We start from the raw sequence: 15,606 nt of genomic DNA, 5'->3' as shown, positions 1-15,606 counted from the left end.
TCCATCAGAATGCCCTCGGGGTAAAACAACAGAGAATGTAGTTAATAATGTACAATGCTAGTTGACAAACAGTTTTACAGAGAGTTTTAGACTCCGGCAGCCCTAATTATTACAGCATAACTAAAAGGGAGAGCAAGCAGGTAACAAGGTCATGAAGGCTTTCACAGGACATCAGCGCCCATCTCCCCACCGTCACCAAACCTGAGTGATCGGACAAGAGAGGCAGAACGACAGCAACCCAACATCCCTGATCACCACAAGTTTCTATGACCAAGAACCCCCAAGCTCTGCGCCTTTGTCTATACTAATCAAAAGCCTGAGAAAATAAATATGTTTTCAGTCTAGACTTAAACATTGAGACTGTGTCCGAATCCCGAATAGAGGCAGGAAGATTATTCCAGAGTTGTGGAGCTTTGTAGGAAAACGCTCTTCCACCAGCCGTGATCTTTTTAATTTTAGGAACTATAAGTAACCCTGCATCTTGTGAACGAAGTGGACGCGCTGGGCTGTAGTGATTAATAAGTTCACTCAGATACTGTGGAGCCAGACCATGTAGCGCTTTATAAGTTAGTAAAAGTATTTTGTAATCAATGCGAAATTTAACTGGCAGCCAGTGTAGAGATGATAGAACAGGAGTAATATGGTCAAATTTTTTAGTTCTAGTTAGCACTCGAGCTGCTGCATTTTGAACTAACTGGAGTTTGTTTAAGGATCTACCAGAGCATCCAGTTAGAAGAGCATTACAATAATCTAACCGAGAAGTTATAAACGCATGGATCAGTTTTTCGGCGTCATTAACAGATAGTATATTTCTTATTTTAGAAATGTTACGCAAATGATAGAAAGCAACTCTAGTAGTATTATTAACGTGTGTATCAAATGAGAGATCTGAATCTATTGTGACACCTAAGTTTTTTACATCTGGGCTGGGAGTAACAGAGAACGTGTTTAAGTTTAGCACCAGGTTAGACAATTTGTCTCTTGCAGCTTTAGAGCCAACAAGTAAAACCTCTGTTTTATCTGAATTAAGTAAAAGAAAATTACACGACATCCAGTTTTTTATGTCGTTTACACAATCTTCTATCTTACTGATTGTGTCAGTATCATTTGGTTTGGCTGATATATACAGCTGTGTGTCATCTGCATAGCAGTGAAAGTTTATGCCATGTTTATGAATAATTTCACCTAGTGGAAGCATATAGAGTGTAAATAATAGCGGTCCCAGTACCGACCCCTGTGGAACACCATACTTTACTTTTGTAGTTTCCGAGCATTTATTATTTACATAAACGAATTGAGAGCGGTCAGTCAGATATGATTTAAACCAAGAGAGTGCGAGTCCTTTAACACCTACTGTATTTTCTAGCCTCTCCAGTAAAATGTTATGATCGACCGTATCAAACGCTGCACTAAGATCTAATAGAACAAGAAAAGAGACACATCCATTATCAGAAGACATTAACAACTCGTTAACTACTCTAATTAATGCGGTTTCGGTACTATGGTTGGGTCTAAATCCTGATTGAAATTTTTCATGAATACAATTTTCATTCAAATAAGAACATAGCTGTTTGGAAACGACTTTTTCTAATATCTTTGAGACAAAAGGAAGGTTTGAAATTGGCCTATAATTAGCTAGTACATGTGGATCAAGATTAGGTTTTTTAATCAGGGGTTTAATAACAGCACTTTTAAACAATTTAGGTACATATCCAAGGCTAAGGGATGCATTGATTAATGTAAGCAGGGGCTCTACAATAGCTGGGAGTAAATCTTTAAGTAAACGAGTTGGAACAGGATCGAGTATACACGATGATGACTTCGATGATTTAATCAACACAGTTAGTTCATTTTGGGAGATTGGATTAAAGGAATTTAGTTGGATTAACTCGTTACTATTATCACCACTGTTATCACCAATGCTGCTCGGAGTGAGTCCATACTTAACATTGGCAAGTGACACACTCTGACTCTGAAGTCGTATTTTTTCTATCTTGTCATTAAAGAATTTTAAAAAATCATGGCTGGTACAGTCAGGCGGTATATTAGATTCAGTTTCATTAACGTTTTTAGTTAATTTGGACACTGTCTCAAAAAGGAATCTGGGATTGTTTTTATTTTTCTCTATTAGGGATGAATAATATAAAGATTTAGCTTTTATAAGTGCATGTTTATACTCAGTTAGAGCATCTTTCCAAGCAATCTTATACACTTCTAGTGTAGTGTGACGCCACTTGCGTTCTAATTTTCGTGCTGCTTGTTTAAGTGCGCATGTGTGGTCATTGTACCAAGGAGCAAGTTTTTTCTCCCTAATCAGTTTAGTTTTGAGTGGGGCTACGTTATCTAAGGTTGTGCGCAGTACGGTCTCTAGGTTTTGAGTTGCCTGATCTAGTTCTTTAGGTTCTGATGCTGATATATTTGGTAATTCTGGTAGGCAGTTTATGAACGCTGCTGCAGTTGCAGATGTAATAGTGCGCTTATATTTAAAACGATTTGGTTGCTGTATATTATTGGACAGGGACACTTCATAAATTAGTAGAGAGTGATCAGAGATTAAGTCATTCTGTGGTATAATTTCCAGGTTGTCTATGTTTATACCATAAGTAAGTATTAAATCTAAGGTATGTTTACAGCGGTGAGTGGGTCCTGTTACATTTTGGGTGATGCCTAAGGATTCTAAAATAGAGTCAAACGCAATTTTGAGTGGATTACACTTATCCTCATAATGAATATTAAAGTCACCAACAATTAAAGCTTTCTTAGTTGATAAAACTAATTTAGAAAGAAAATCGGCAAATTCGTTAAGAAATTCTGAGTAAGGACCAGGGGGTCGATAAACAGTAACCAGTTTAAACATACTATTTTTATCAGATGAACATTTATTGGTTATGTCAGAGATAAGAACTTCAAACGAGTTTGTTATGGGAGATGATTTTACAGTAAGACCTATGTCTTTATCATAAATTGCGGCTATTCCTCCACCACGACCGCTAAGACGTGGCTTATGTTCATAACTGTAACCCGGAGGAGATGCTTCATTTAAACCTAGATACTCATCAGGTCTAGCCCAGGTCTCGGTTAAACACAGGGCACTAAGACAATTATCTGTAATTATTTCATTTACAATTACTGTTTTGCATGCAAGTGACCTGATGTTTAGAAGTCCTAACTTTAGTTTAACTTTACTAGGGTTTTCATGATGCTCATTTAGATTAATTTTAATTAAGTTATTATGACATACTTTTTGATTTTGTTTTGGCTTACACCTGCCACGGTAAACAGACACAGTCTCAATGGTTTGTGACCTAAGGATTCCAGGTGACGTCCGATGGCGACTCGCAGACAGTCGGTTAGGCCACAGTCGGTGTGTTAGCGTGTGTTGTGCTAGTATGAGTGGATCAGACACAGCAGCGCTGAAGGAGTTTTTAAACACCTCACTGTCCCTGCTGCACTGAGAATAGTCCACCAACCAAAAATATCCAGCCAACAGCGCCTCGTGGGCAGCGTCCTGTGACCACTGATCAAGGTCTAGAAGATGACCAACTCAAACAGCAGCAATAGATGAGCGATCGTCACTGACTTTACATCTACAAGATGGACCAACAAGGTAGGCGTGTCTAATAGAGTGGACAGTGAGTGGACACGGAGTGGACAGTGCTGCTGTGTCTGATCCACTCATGCCATCACAACACACACTAACACACCACCACCATGTCAGTGTCACTGCAGTGCTGAGAAATTTTACCTACTCTGTGGGGGTCCTGACCATTGAAGAACAGGGTGAAAGCAGGCTAAAAAAGAATGTAAAGAAACAGATGGACTACAGTCAGTAAGTGCTTCTATATGGTGACTGGAGCTAATAAAATGGACAGTGTGTGTAGAAACCAGGTGGTTTTAATGTTATGGCTGATCGGTGTATATAAACTATATATTTTTAATGTAAATGAAACTTAAATACAGTTGATTACTGTATGTAATGTCTTGTAACTGTTCCTTCTCTTTGACTGAATAACTAGAACACATGTTACTATGTCCAAAATAATGCATTTAAGAGATTAAAAGTCAGTAAACATTATGGGTCAAAATGCATACAGCAGCTTTGTAAATGTGGCATGTTCTATAATGTCATTTAAAGTTTTGTGACATGGCATGAAAGGAATACATTGCAAACTGGACGCCAATCCATCACCCATTCACTTACTTACTCTCTCAAACCCCAGAACAATCAAGAGTAGCCATTTCACCTAACCTGTTTTGGGAAAGTGAGAGGAAATCAGATTACCCACAGCATCCCACTCAGACACTGGAGATACATTATGAAATTACATAAAAAATATGTATTATAATTATGCAAATAAGGAGACATGGGTTTGATTCCCATGGCAGGGTCCTTTCTGTGTGGACTTTGCATGTTCTCTTTGTGTCCGTGTTAATTAGAGTTACTAATATTGCCCTGTGATGGACTGGCGACCTGTCCAGGGTGTTTCCTGCCTTTCGGCCAATGAATCAGACCCACCATGATCCTGACCAGGATAAAGCGGTGGTAAAACAGACAGTAAATGAATAAATGAAATATGCAAATGCAAGCCAATAGGAAATAAAGTACTCTGATATTATTATTTTATGTGAATCATAAAGACACAATTTATTAATTTATTAGGATTTTAACGTCATATTTTACACACTTTGGTTACATTCATGACAGCACAGGTAGTTACTGGTTACATAGGATTCATCAGTTCAAGTTTTTAATCTCAAACACAGTCATGGACAATTTTGTGTCTTCAGTTCATCTCAATTGCACATCTTTGGACTTGTGAGAGGAAACCGGAGCCAATGGAGGAAACCCACACAGACACGGGGAGAACATGCAAACTCCACACAAAAAGGACCCGCTCCACCTGGGAACTGAACCCAGGACCTAATTGCTTTACAGTGACAGTGCTACCCACCGAGCCACCGTGCCACCCCATCAAGGCATAAAGAAACTATTTAGGGCAGAGGTAGCTCAGCAGTTTAGGTGCTGGACTAGTGTTCAAAAGGTTTCCAGTTCAAGTACACTCATGGGCTTTGCTCACAGAGAATGGAATGAGCTGGTGGGCTGAGATGATTGTATCTGTATGTGAACATTGTCACCTTTGAGTGTTCCGATTCCGTTCGGCTCTAGTGCTGGGACTAAATCTAAAAAAGCGTCTGTTATTTGGGTCTCTTTCTAATCCCGCTTTGCCACAGGATTTAAAGTGTACACTTCTGAGCTGCATCCTAATTCTCCTAGACATGATGCCTGTGATCAGTACTGAGACTGAGACCAGTAAAATGACTGGTTTGAGTCATGAGCGCTGCTGTGACTCACGTCGTCTGTTCACATGAAGTAAACAGAGGATTTACAGGGAGTCCATTTGGGGTGTGGTGTGTGCATGTGTGTGAAGTATGTCAAAAGTATGTGGACACCTGACCATGAGCTTGTTAAACATCCCATTCCAAAACCATGGACGTTCAGGTTGCCCCCTCTTTTTGAAAAGACTGCTGGACTTTCTGAGGTCAAACATGGGCGCTGAACAAGAAGGCCTTGTGGTGTTTCTCCATACCAAACTTGACAGTATCTTGTTTTATGGGTCTTGCTTTGTACATAGAAACACTTAAATGCTGGAAAAGCAATAGACCTTCCCCAAACTGTTAGAAAATTGTTTTATTTCTTTTTAGACTTTTGCACATTGACCTTTGGCTCATTTTTCCCCCAAAAAATCTAAGTCTAAAGATCTAAAATCACCTGACCACAGCAAAGGTTTCCATTGTCTTTCAGTCCATCTGAGATGAGCTCATCTTTTTACAATATTATGCATGGTGGATGGTGTAAGATCTAAGTTATTTCAGTTTTGAGTTAATAAATGTTCTTTTTTAACCTCATTGGCACAAAGTGGTCAGTCCCAACCCATCTTGCAAGGACTAAACTCCTGTTATACTTAATCATAATGTCATTACTTGTTACCAATCCACTTTCTTACCTTTAATTAGGTTGGTCAGTCAAAGCATCTTTTATTTGTACTTTTATCTTTTAAAAAAATGTTCAGAAGAACTCACTGTGTCCTGTTTATATTGCATTTCACAAAATGTCCCAGCTGTTTCAGAAGTGGGCTTTTGAACATCACTGCTGTTTGTTGGTGTATGACACATCAAATTACAGTAGTATTAAAATCAGTCATGGATTCGGTCGTTGATTCAGTCATGGATTGGAGTGAAAGAGAATATTGCATGTATATCTTACAGCATCTGCTGAGCAATCTGCCGCTCACGTTGTTCATGCCCACATTATTAGAAACCACGTCTCTCCATTTCCTGCGTGAGTAATTGCATTCTGCAGAAATAGACTCCAGAGTGGGCGTATGAGGGATCAGTGTGTGTGTGTGCTGTGTTCAAAACTCTGTTTGAATGGGTTTACTAATTGAAAGAAATGAGCTAATACTTTACTCTTCAAGCCAGAGAGAAGAGAAAAATGGAAACGTGATAAAACTTTTATAATGAAGTTTTTATAATGAAGTGACATTTCTCTCCTGCTAAAGGTAGGAATTGTGAGATGGCGAGGAGAGATGGTGACATAGACAGAGAGATAGAGAAGAAAGTCGAGGATATTAAAAATCCCCATGCATAATGTAGCCCTAATGTATTCTAATGCAGGACATGATGGAAGCGAGCTTCTGAATGAATTAGCATGAGCGCACCAAAGCTTCAGAAGGTCGCTAATATGCCATTTGTATCTTTTTTTTATAAATAATTTGTGTTTTTGTCTACACATTAATTTTTAGAAATGTAAGCATTCCAGCAACATTTAGCGTTCCTCTGTTGTTGTTGTTGTTAAACATGAGCTTAATAAAGAACTATGAAATGTATAGCATGTGAACTAGCATTAGCTTGTTTACATACAAGTTTGCTTACAGTAAGAATGTTTGTGTGTGTGTGTGTGTGTGTGTGTGTTTTCCATGTGTTTAGATTTCTAAAAACTTATATTCCTAACCACAGACTATTTCATAACAGAAAGACACATCTGCTTTGATTCATGCTAGCCCGCTAGCCGAGCATTCTGTATGCACATTAAAGCTTCTCTAATTACCACAATGAGTTACAAAGCAGCGTCGATATTTGTTTCTTTCGGTGGTATAAAACGACCGGTCTCCACGTGTACTTTATAGCAAACAAGGAAAACTGTCTGACCTTCAGTAATGACCTGGCTTTGCATTCCGTCCTCCAGCTTTGCGGTAAAGAGACAGCCTTTTAGCCTTTTATGCCAACCTGCCAATCATGTGACAGACAAACAGCGAAGGGCTAAAGTATCCAATTACTTAGCTACAAACCTTCTCAACTGTACAAATGTCATTTTAAATTGCAACCCCACCTCACTGCTATGGGCCTGAATGTCTCGGGTAATTGACACTCACTGCATACAATGAATTTAGATAGAGCACAGGGTTAAAATATGAACAAAAGAAATAATATCAATTAAAAATCAATTCTGTTTTATTTTACTTTATGTAAAAAATCTGTTTTATATTAAGATACTTTTGTTGGTTACTTATGTCTTTTTTTTCTTTTTTTGATAAAGATTATTATGTAAATAAATACACACTGCACATTGTGTATCATGACTAGAATTGGGAAATAAATCTAATTTTAATGGTGAACGTTTTTGCTTATCAGTTACTGGCTGTACCTCATCTATTGCTCTAAACTCATTGTTACCCTCCTGTATCTCATTTATCAATTAAAAAAGACCCCCACAGGACCCCCCACCTAACAAACAGCGCCGGATGGAGAAAAGCACTCCAACCAAAAATATAAAGTCCTGTGACCAGAAAGTGTATTTAATCAGAACGAGTTGCTTTTAAAGACTACAAGTCTAACATGATATGTGGTCATAATAAATAGACCAGTAAGTTAAAACAGTATTTAAAAATTTCACTGGAAACCACTGCTGTACCTGATATCCTCATACCAGTACAACACACACTACCATGTTATTACCATGTTAGTGTCATTATAGCACTCAGACATCATCTAGTCAGTGGGGGTCCTGCGGGGTCTGTAACTGGATTTCAGACACTTCAAAGTAAAGCAACACCAACAGGGTTTTGTTGATTTTTTTTTCAGGGTTTTTGTTGATGTTTTGTAGGGTTTTGTTGATTTTTTTTTCAGGGTTTTGTTGATGTTTTGTAGGGTTTTGTTGATTTTTTTTTCAGGGTTTTGTTGATGTTTTGTAGGGTTTTGTTGATTATTTTTTCAGGGTTTTGTTGATTTTTTTTCAGGGTTTTGTTGATTTTTTTTTTCAGAGTTTTTGTATATTTTTTGTAGGGTTTTTAATTTTTTTTTCAGGATTTTGTTGATTTTTTTTCAGGGTATTGTTGATTTTTTTTCAGGGTTTTGTTGATTTTATTCAGGGATTTGTTGATTTTTTTCATGGTTTTGTTGATTTTTTTCTTTAGGGTTTTGTTATTGTAGTCGACCAGAATGGTGAAGTCGATCTAAATTCAGAATGCAGTAGAATCAACACTTGTGTGTTCCAGCTACTGAACATACACAATCTGAATTACATTACATACAACATGTCAAAACAGATTTTGACCGGTTAGGTCTGGAGGCAAACGCTGTCGTTTTTATTAGCATCAGCACAGCAGGAAAATTTAATCCTCAATCTCTTGGTAACAATGGGTCAGTACAGAACAAAGACCCGGACCAGCGGTGTCATGCTCATGGCTTTTACCTCTTAATGCTTTTCCCACACACTCACACTTACTTATTCTTCATTCTGTTTGTCCAGCTTGAGTGAATTTTTATAAGCAGTACTTTCAATGTACTCACAATGCACTTTCCAAAGTTTACTCAGGCTGATGTCATTTAAGTAATTTTGTACTGTGCATAGAGTAATATTTTACTGCAAGTGCAGAAGTGGACGAATCATAGTTTTATCAGAAAACCTGCAAAGCAAGTGGATGTGTGCTTGCTCAGAAATCAGTTGCAGCCTATGGTCTATTTACCATTAAGGCTAGAGCTCTGTTGGTCTATTGGTAATGTTGGAGTGCTATGGCTGTTTTTAGTAGCTCTATGTGTAATTCTATGTGTAACATTTTAATATAAAAACTATTAGTTTTATTCAAGAACAAATATGTTATACACTGATGAGGCATACCATTATGACCACCTTCCTAATATTGTGTTGGTCCGCCTTTTGCTGCCAAAACTGCCCTGCAACTGCGACGCACTGCAATACATTTCTATCAGAACCAGCATTAACTTCTTCAGCAATTTAGTGCTGAATTTAAACTACAGTACCTCGTATGTTGGATTGGACCACACGTGTCAGCCTTCGCTCCCCACGTGCATTAATGAGCATTGGCCGCCCATGACTCTGTTGCCAGTTTACCACTGTTCCTTCTTTGGACCACTTTTGATAGATACTGACCACTGCAGACCGGGAACACCCCACAAGAGCTGCAGTTTTGGAGATGCTCTGACCCAGTCGTCTAGCCATCACAATTTGGACAATTTTCATCACAAAACTGGCTCAAATTCTTACACTTGTTCATTTTTCCTGCTTCTAACACATCAACTTTGAGGATAAAATGTTCACTTGCTGTCTAATATATCCCACCAGTGTACCAGCTGTTATAATGCACTCCAGACCTATAATTTGCTAGTTCATTGCACCCAGTCCACTTTGTTCCCCTTTAAAACCTGTAGCGGTTCCTGTTTTTGATGCACACTGAATGTTTAGCATAACTAGAACAATTCGATTTCAAAGGGCAACAGTAGGTGGCATTATTTTGAAAAATACATCAAAGCCTAATAAAATAACAATAAGATGATCAAGAGGCATCACAGTGGGGAAAAGGGCGAGCGATGTAAAAGATGAGAAGCGAGATTTGAAAGGTGAAGGATCATAGCGAGTTGTTGAGTGCTCGCGGTTAATTGGAGCATCGCTGAGTGAATCCGGCAGTTCCAGGTAAAAAGGCTTTTGGAGTTTTAGTCGTCTTGAGGGTACGAGAGGCACCGACGTGGTTGGAATTAAATTGACTTAATTGCCATTCGGCAGTCAGACGTGTCGTTTTCTTTCTGGCTGGGATGAGGCCGTCTTCTGCTGTTTGCTCTCTAATTGAAATTTCCATTACGAGGCATAAACATTTAGGAGCCGGCGTGTGAATATTCATCAGTCTGAGTGTGAAGAGGCATGTGTGTGTGTGTGTGTGTGTATGTGTGTGTGTGGGTTAATAAGTAATGGTCTTAGCAATAGCAATGTACACTAGACACATCTTGAATAAGGAACACCTTTGTGATGTCTTTTTTTTACATTTTCACTGCTGTTGTCCTTATATTGCTTGAAAAAATTGGCATTGTACAGGGCAGTGATAGCTCAGTGGTTAAGCTACTGGACTAGTTATCAGAAGGTTGTCGATGGCCGGTTCAAGCCCAGCTGCCACCAAGTTGCCACTGTTGGGCCCTTGAGCGAGGCCTTTAACCCTCAATTGCTCAAACTGTCATTGCGATAACTGTAAGTCGTTGTAGCTTTTGGTTAAGGTACTTGAGTAGTAATCGAAAGGTCACTGGTTCAAGCCCCATCACTGCCAGGTTGCCACTGTTGGGCCCTGTTGGGATTAAAGCGTCTGCTAAGTGCTGGTCAGTTGTAGCCTAGTGGTTAAGGTACTTGACTAGTAATCGAAAGGTCACTGGTTCAAGCCCCACTACTGCCAGGTTGCCACTGTTGGGCCCTTGAGCAAGGCCCTTAACCCTCAATTGCTCAGATTGTATTCCACGATAACTGGATTAAAGCGTCTGCTAAGTGCTGGTCAGTTGTAGCCTAGTGGTTAAGGTACTTGACTAGTAATCGAAAGGTCGCTGGTTTAAGCCCCACCAATGCCAAGTTGCCACTGTTGAGCCCTTGAGCAAGGCCCTTAACCCTCAATTGCTCAAATTGCCTTTGGTGATAACTGTAAGTCGTTGTAGCCTCGTGGTTAAGGTACTTGAGTAGTAATCGAAAGGTCACTGGTTCGAGCCCCATCTCTGCCAGGTTGCCACTGTTGGGCCCTTAAACAAGGCCCCCAACTCTCAATTGCTTAGACATTAAACATGGCATTGATGCAGCTTCATTTTGTGGCTTTAACAGCCTCCACTCCATATCAAAATGCTTTCCAAAGGATAGAGTATGTCTGTAGGAATTTGTGCCCAATTAGACAAAAAAGCATTTGTAAGGTGGATGAGAAGGTCTAGCTTACAATCAAATGCTCACATTCATCCCGAGGATGTTCAGTGAGGTTGAGGACAGCAATAGGTGTAACATAACCAGTGGTCAAAAGTATGTGGACCCCTTTCTATTTTAAGTGGGAACTAGCTCATGATGATTTCTCCTACTTGTGAGCGAGTGATTGAAGTGCCAAGTGAGCAATGCCCTGCGATGTACTGGCATCCTGTCTGGCACACCCACCGCGACGTTGCTCAGGCTCAGGGGGAAGTAGTAACTAAAGATGCATGAACGAAGTCGATTGAAAGCCTCTAACCATCTCTCTCGATTTCTCTTCATCAGTTCCGTCTCAGGTCAGCCAGGTGATAAAAGAGCGAGTGCAGGAGCACAGCATCCAGCTCTCGTGGCAGGAACCCGAGCAGCCCAATGGAGTCATCACCGAATATGAGATCAAGTACTACGAGAAGGTGAGTGGAGGACTGAGAGATATAGCGTGAGCGTGTGAGAGAGCTGCAGCGAGAAAGCCGGAGAGAGCAAATGTGTAGGTGTAAGGTTTGAAAGCATGATGGCTGCTTTTCTCCATCTCACTCTCTCTGCATGAGTACCTGTCGTTTGCAATTCTCTCGTCGGGCATTCTCTTTTTCCCCTGGCTCGTGTAGCTCTCCTCCTCTCCGCTGTAGCATTAGCATTCGCTCTGCCCGCGGACGCCCGGCTCTGTCAGCAACGCATCCGTCGCCCATAATTACAATAATGAATAAGACACTCAGGAGAGTTGAATTAGAACTGCTTCACATGCTGGAATATATCAGCACGGTTGCAGGCGCACACACACAAACACGTGCATACATGCGATATTGCTGCAATGTGTTTTTCATTAACCTTGACATACAGAAAATGTCTATGAAGAGGGTTTATTTGGGAAGGGGGGGCACTCCCCCAAACTCTCATACCTATTGTGAGTTTGTCATTAATACCAATACTGGCATTGCTGACTATTTATTCATTTATTCTGGTGCTTCATTCTACTCAGGGTCACAGTGGTAACACTGGGTGTAAATTATGTATTTTAGTGGCACCCGAGTGGCACAGCAGTCTAGCATGCTGGCTAAACACTCAGAACCTCGGATCCTGGGTTTGAATCTTGGTCAGTAGGCTTTGTTTGAGGGAGGGAAGGCAGAATATGGAATCGTGTCTTTGCCTCTGCAATAGCAACCAGGGTGCTTGGACGAATGGCAAAAGAATACAAAGAGAGTAGTGTGTTCCTCCATACATGCTCAGGCTCTTTGTAAGTGTTCTGCCACTGTAATTTTTTTGAAATGTATTTAATATTATTATTATTTTTAACTTTTAATTAATGTATTTGTTTAGTATTTTTTATTTATTTATTTATTACTATTAATTTTTTATTTGTTTAATTTTTAAAATGTATTTATTTATTTATTTGTTTAGAGTTTTTATTTATTTATTTATTAGTATTATTATTTATTTTATTGTATTTTTTTAATTTTTGTTTATTTATTATTTTATTTATTTATAATGTTTTAATTTGTTTTATTTATTTGTTTGTTTGTTTTATTGTCTTTTTAAATGTATGTTTTTATTATTTATTTATTATTTTATTTATTTATTTGTTTGGAAATGATGTGTTAACTTGTTAAATGAAGATGACCTGGAGTTTGACCAGTGGTGTCCAAACCTTTGCATTGACTGTATACTGTACAGGTTAGCTAGCCATAAATCACATATGCTAAAATAGGAAGTTTGCTCATCATCCTGTTGAATTGTTGAATTTTACCCTTCTGGGTGATTTCCTGGGCATATCCGGACCAGTGGTCAGAAAATTACAGGCATGGATTCCCATAACTCTGCCGAACAATCATTAACTACGTGTGTGAGAGAAAGAACAGATCACACGTGAACATCTCAAATCTCAAATCCATTGTAAACCGAATACTGCTGTGGACATGCCGCTTTCTGGTGGTTACCAATAAACATGTTAAGACTCTTGTACTTTTAGTAGACCTATTGAGTCTTGAAAAATGCTGAGACACTCAAACATACATGAATTACACCGCTGACCGCTCGCCAGCTTTCTCTCAAAAGGAAAAGGCAGCTCCCTAAGAAATGAATGTTTAAACTGATTGTGTTTCTTGTTTTGTCTGAAGGACCAGAAGGACCGCATTTACTCGACAGTAAAGTCCAGGTCAACGTCAGCTACAGTGAACAACCTGAGGCCTGGTACGGCTTACGTCTTCCAGATCAGAGCCTTCACATCGGCTGGATATGGCATGTTCGGCCCAAGGCTGGAGGTCACCACCAAGGACGAGTCGTCTGGAGCTGGTATGTATCAGCAGACGTTATTAGTGATGTTTCAGATGCTCATTTAGATTAAAAAATCATGATAATCACCAATAAACATACAAAAATGATGAAGGGTTTTCTCCGGGTGCTCTGGTTTCCTCCCAATAGTCCAAGGACATGAAGTCAGTCCAACTGAAGTTACTAGAAATTGTCCTAATTGTAAGTGTGAATGTGAAAGAACCTGTCCAGAGTGTTTCACCCAAAGAATCGGACCGACCACAACCCTGACCAGGATAAAGCAACAATAAATAAAAACAGACAATGAATGAACAATGAATTTCCAATTGATCCACTGCTAGGTGCATCGCATACACATAGGCAAAGCTTTATGAAAAGCACTGAAACGTTTATACATTTGGTTTTAATTATGGGTTTTAATTTTAGTTCCTTTTCCCTGTTCCTCAAGAGGGTAATAGCCTCAGCTAACAGGATGATTGGACATTTCAAAAGGCATTTACATCACAATAGTGACCGCAGGAAAATACTACAACCCAGAAGGCTTCTCAATTTTAATTCTTTTTTATTACGAGCCCCTTTTAGAACATACTCCTTGCCTCTTGGGCTTATAGTTCTCCTAAGTTGCCCACTGAGCTATAACGGTATATTTAGCTATTCCATAAATTGCAGGGCTGAGAGGCGATACAGAAAAAAATCTATTCTTCAAATACAGCCACTAAAACATACTCGACTCATGATTTGGATTTGAATCAAATTCATTACTAATTAACTGTGGAGAACATGTATCATGCACCCAGTCAGTCTGAGTGGCAATGTACGTGCCAGACAGTTTGCTAACAAGATGACTGGACATTCAAAAATGATAATTTAATCACCATGGCAACCACAAGGCATTTACATCAATTGTGACCCCAGGAAAATAGTACAACCTAGAAGGCGTCTCAATTTTAATTATTTTGTTTTTATTACACCGGTATTCTGATAAAACACAGTGAACGGAAGCTATAGCAGAGAACATCTCCCATGACCCCTTGGGTTTATAGTGCTCCTAAGTTGCCAACTGTGCTATTATTACATATTTAGCTATTCCATAAATTGCAGGGCTGAGAGGCGATACCGAAAAGAGTCGATTCTTCAAATACAGCCACTAAAACAGAGTCGACTCATCATTCGGATTTGAATCAAATTTACTTCAAAATAGTGAATTTATTAATAAATTATAGAGAACATGTATCATGCACCCAGTCAGTTTGAGTGACAATGTACGTGCCAGACAGTTCGCTAACAAGATGACTGGACATTCAAAAATAATCATTTAATCACCATGGCAACCACAAGTCCAGTTTTGTTATGATTTTTTATTTAATTATTATTTGGCGCCCTTTTTGCAACGTGATTCATGTTTCTATGAATCATTCAACTGTGTCCGCTGTCTGCAAGTAAAATAAAATCTCTGTAGTTTTCAGTCAGTAATTTAAAAGAAATGGTCTGAGCTGTTTGATGTAATGAATTTCAGACCGGTTACTAATTGTGGTGGATCGAAGATATAAAGGGTGTTTAAAAATTAACAGTGGGAAATCCATCACGTAGACGAAAGAATTTTATGGTCAATAAAAATGGACAATTAGGAATTATTTATAAATTCATTAATATTTTTTATGTTACATTAAGCAAACGTTTAGCAAAGAAATACTAAGGATGCATTAAAATGTGCAATTGTTATTTATTTATTATTATTATTATTACTATTATTATCATTATTATTATTATTATTTTTATATAATTATTATATTTATTATTATAATTTAACTGTGTCTGCTGTCTGCAAGTAAAATAAAATCCCAGTCAGTAATTTAAAAGAAAGGGTCTGAAATAAATATAAAATAACTGAGCTGTTTGATGTAATGAATTTCAGGCTGGTCAATAATTGTGGTGGATCGAAGATATAAAGGGTGTTTAAAAATTAATATAACAATCAGTGGGGAATACATCACGTAGACTAAAGAATTTTATGGTCAATATAAATGGACAATTAGGGATTATAAATTTAATATCAAGAGGTA

The 15,606-nt window shown here is 38.7% G+C and overlaps 1 protein-coding gene across 2 annotated transcripts in view; it reads left to right on the top strand.

The window, feature by feature from the left end:
* epha7 (eph receptor A7) overlaps positions 1-15,606 on the top strand; it is a 125,552-nt gene that overhangs the window by 88,584 nt on the left and 21,362 nt on the right. For both annotated transcript variants that reach the window (XM_063001847.1, XM_063001846.1), the window contains exons 6-7: positions 11,567-11,691; positions 13,390-13,564. In XM_063001847.1, the coding sequence (XP_062857917.1) occupies positions 11,567-11,691; positions 13,390-13,564 (300 nt within the window). The remainder of the gene's footprint in view (positions 1-11,566; positions 11,692-13,389; positions 13,565-15,606) is intronic.

This window comes from Trichomycterus rosablanca, chromosome 9, assembly GCF_030014385.1.
Source record: "Trichomycterus rosablanca isolate fTriRos1 chromosome 9, fTriRos1.hap1, whole genome shotgun sequence".
Taxonomy (NCBI): Eukaryota; Metazoa; Chordata; class Actinopteri; order Siluriformes; family Trichomycteridae; genus Trichomycterus; species Trichomycterus rosablanca.
The sequence above is the reverse complement of the archived record's forward strand: the minus strand, read 5'-3'. Positions and strand labels throughout refer to the sequence as shown.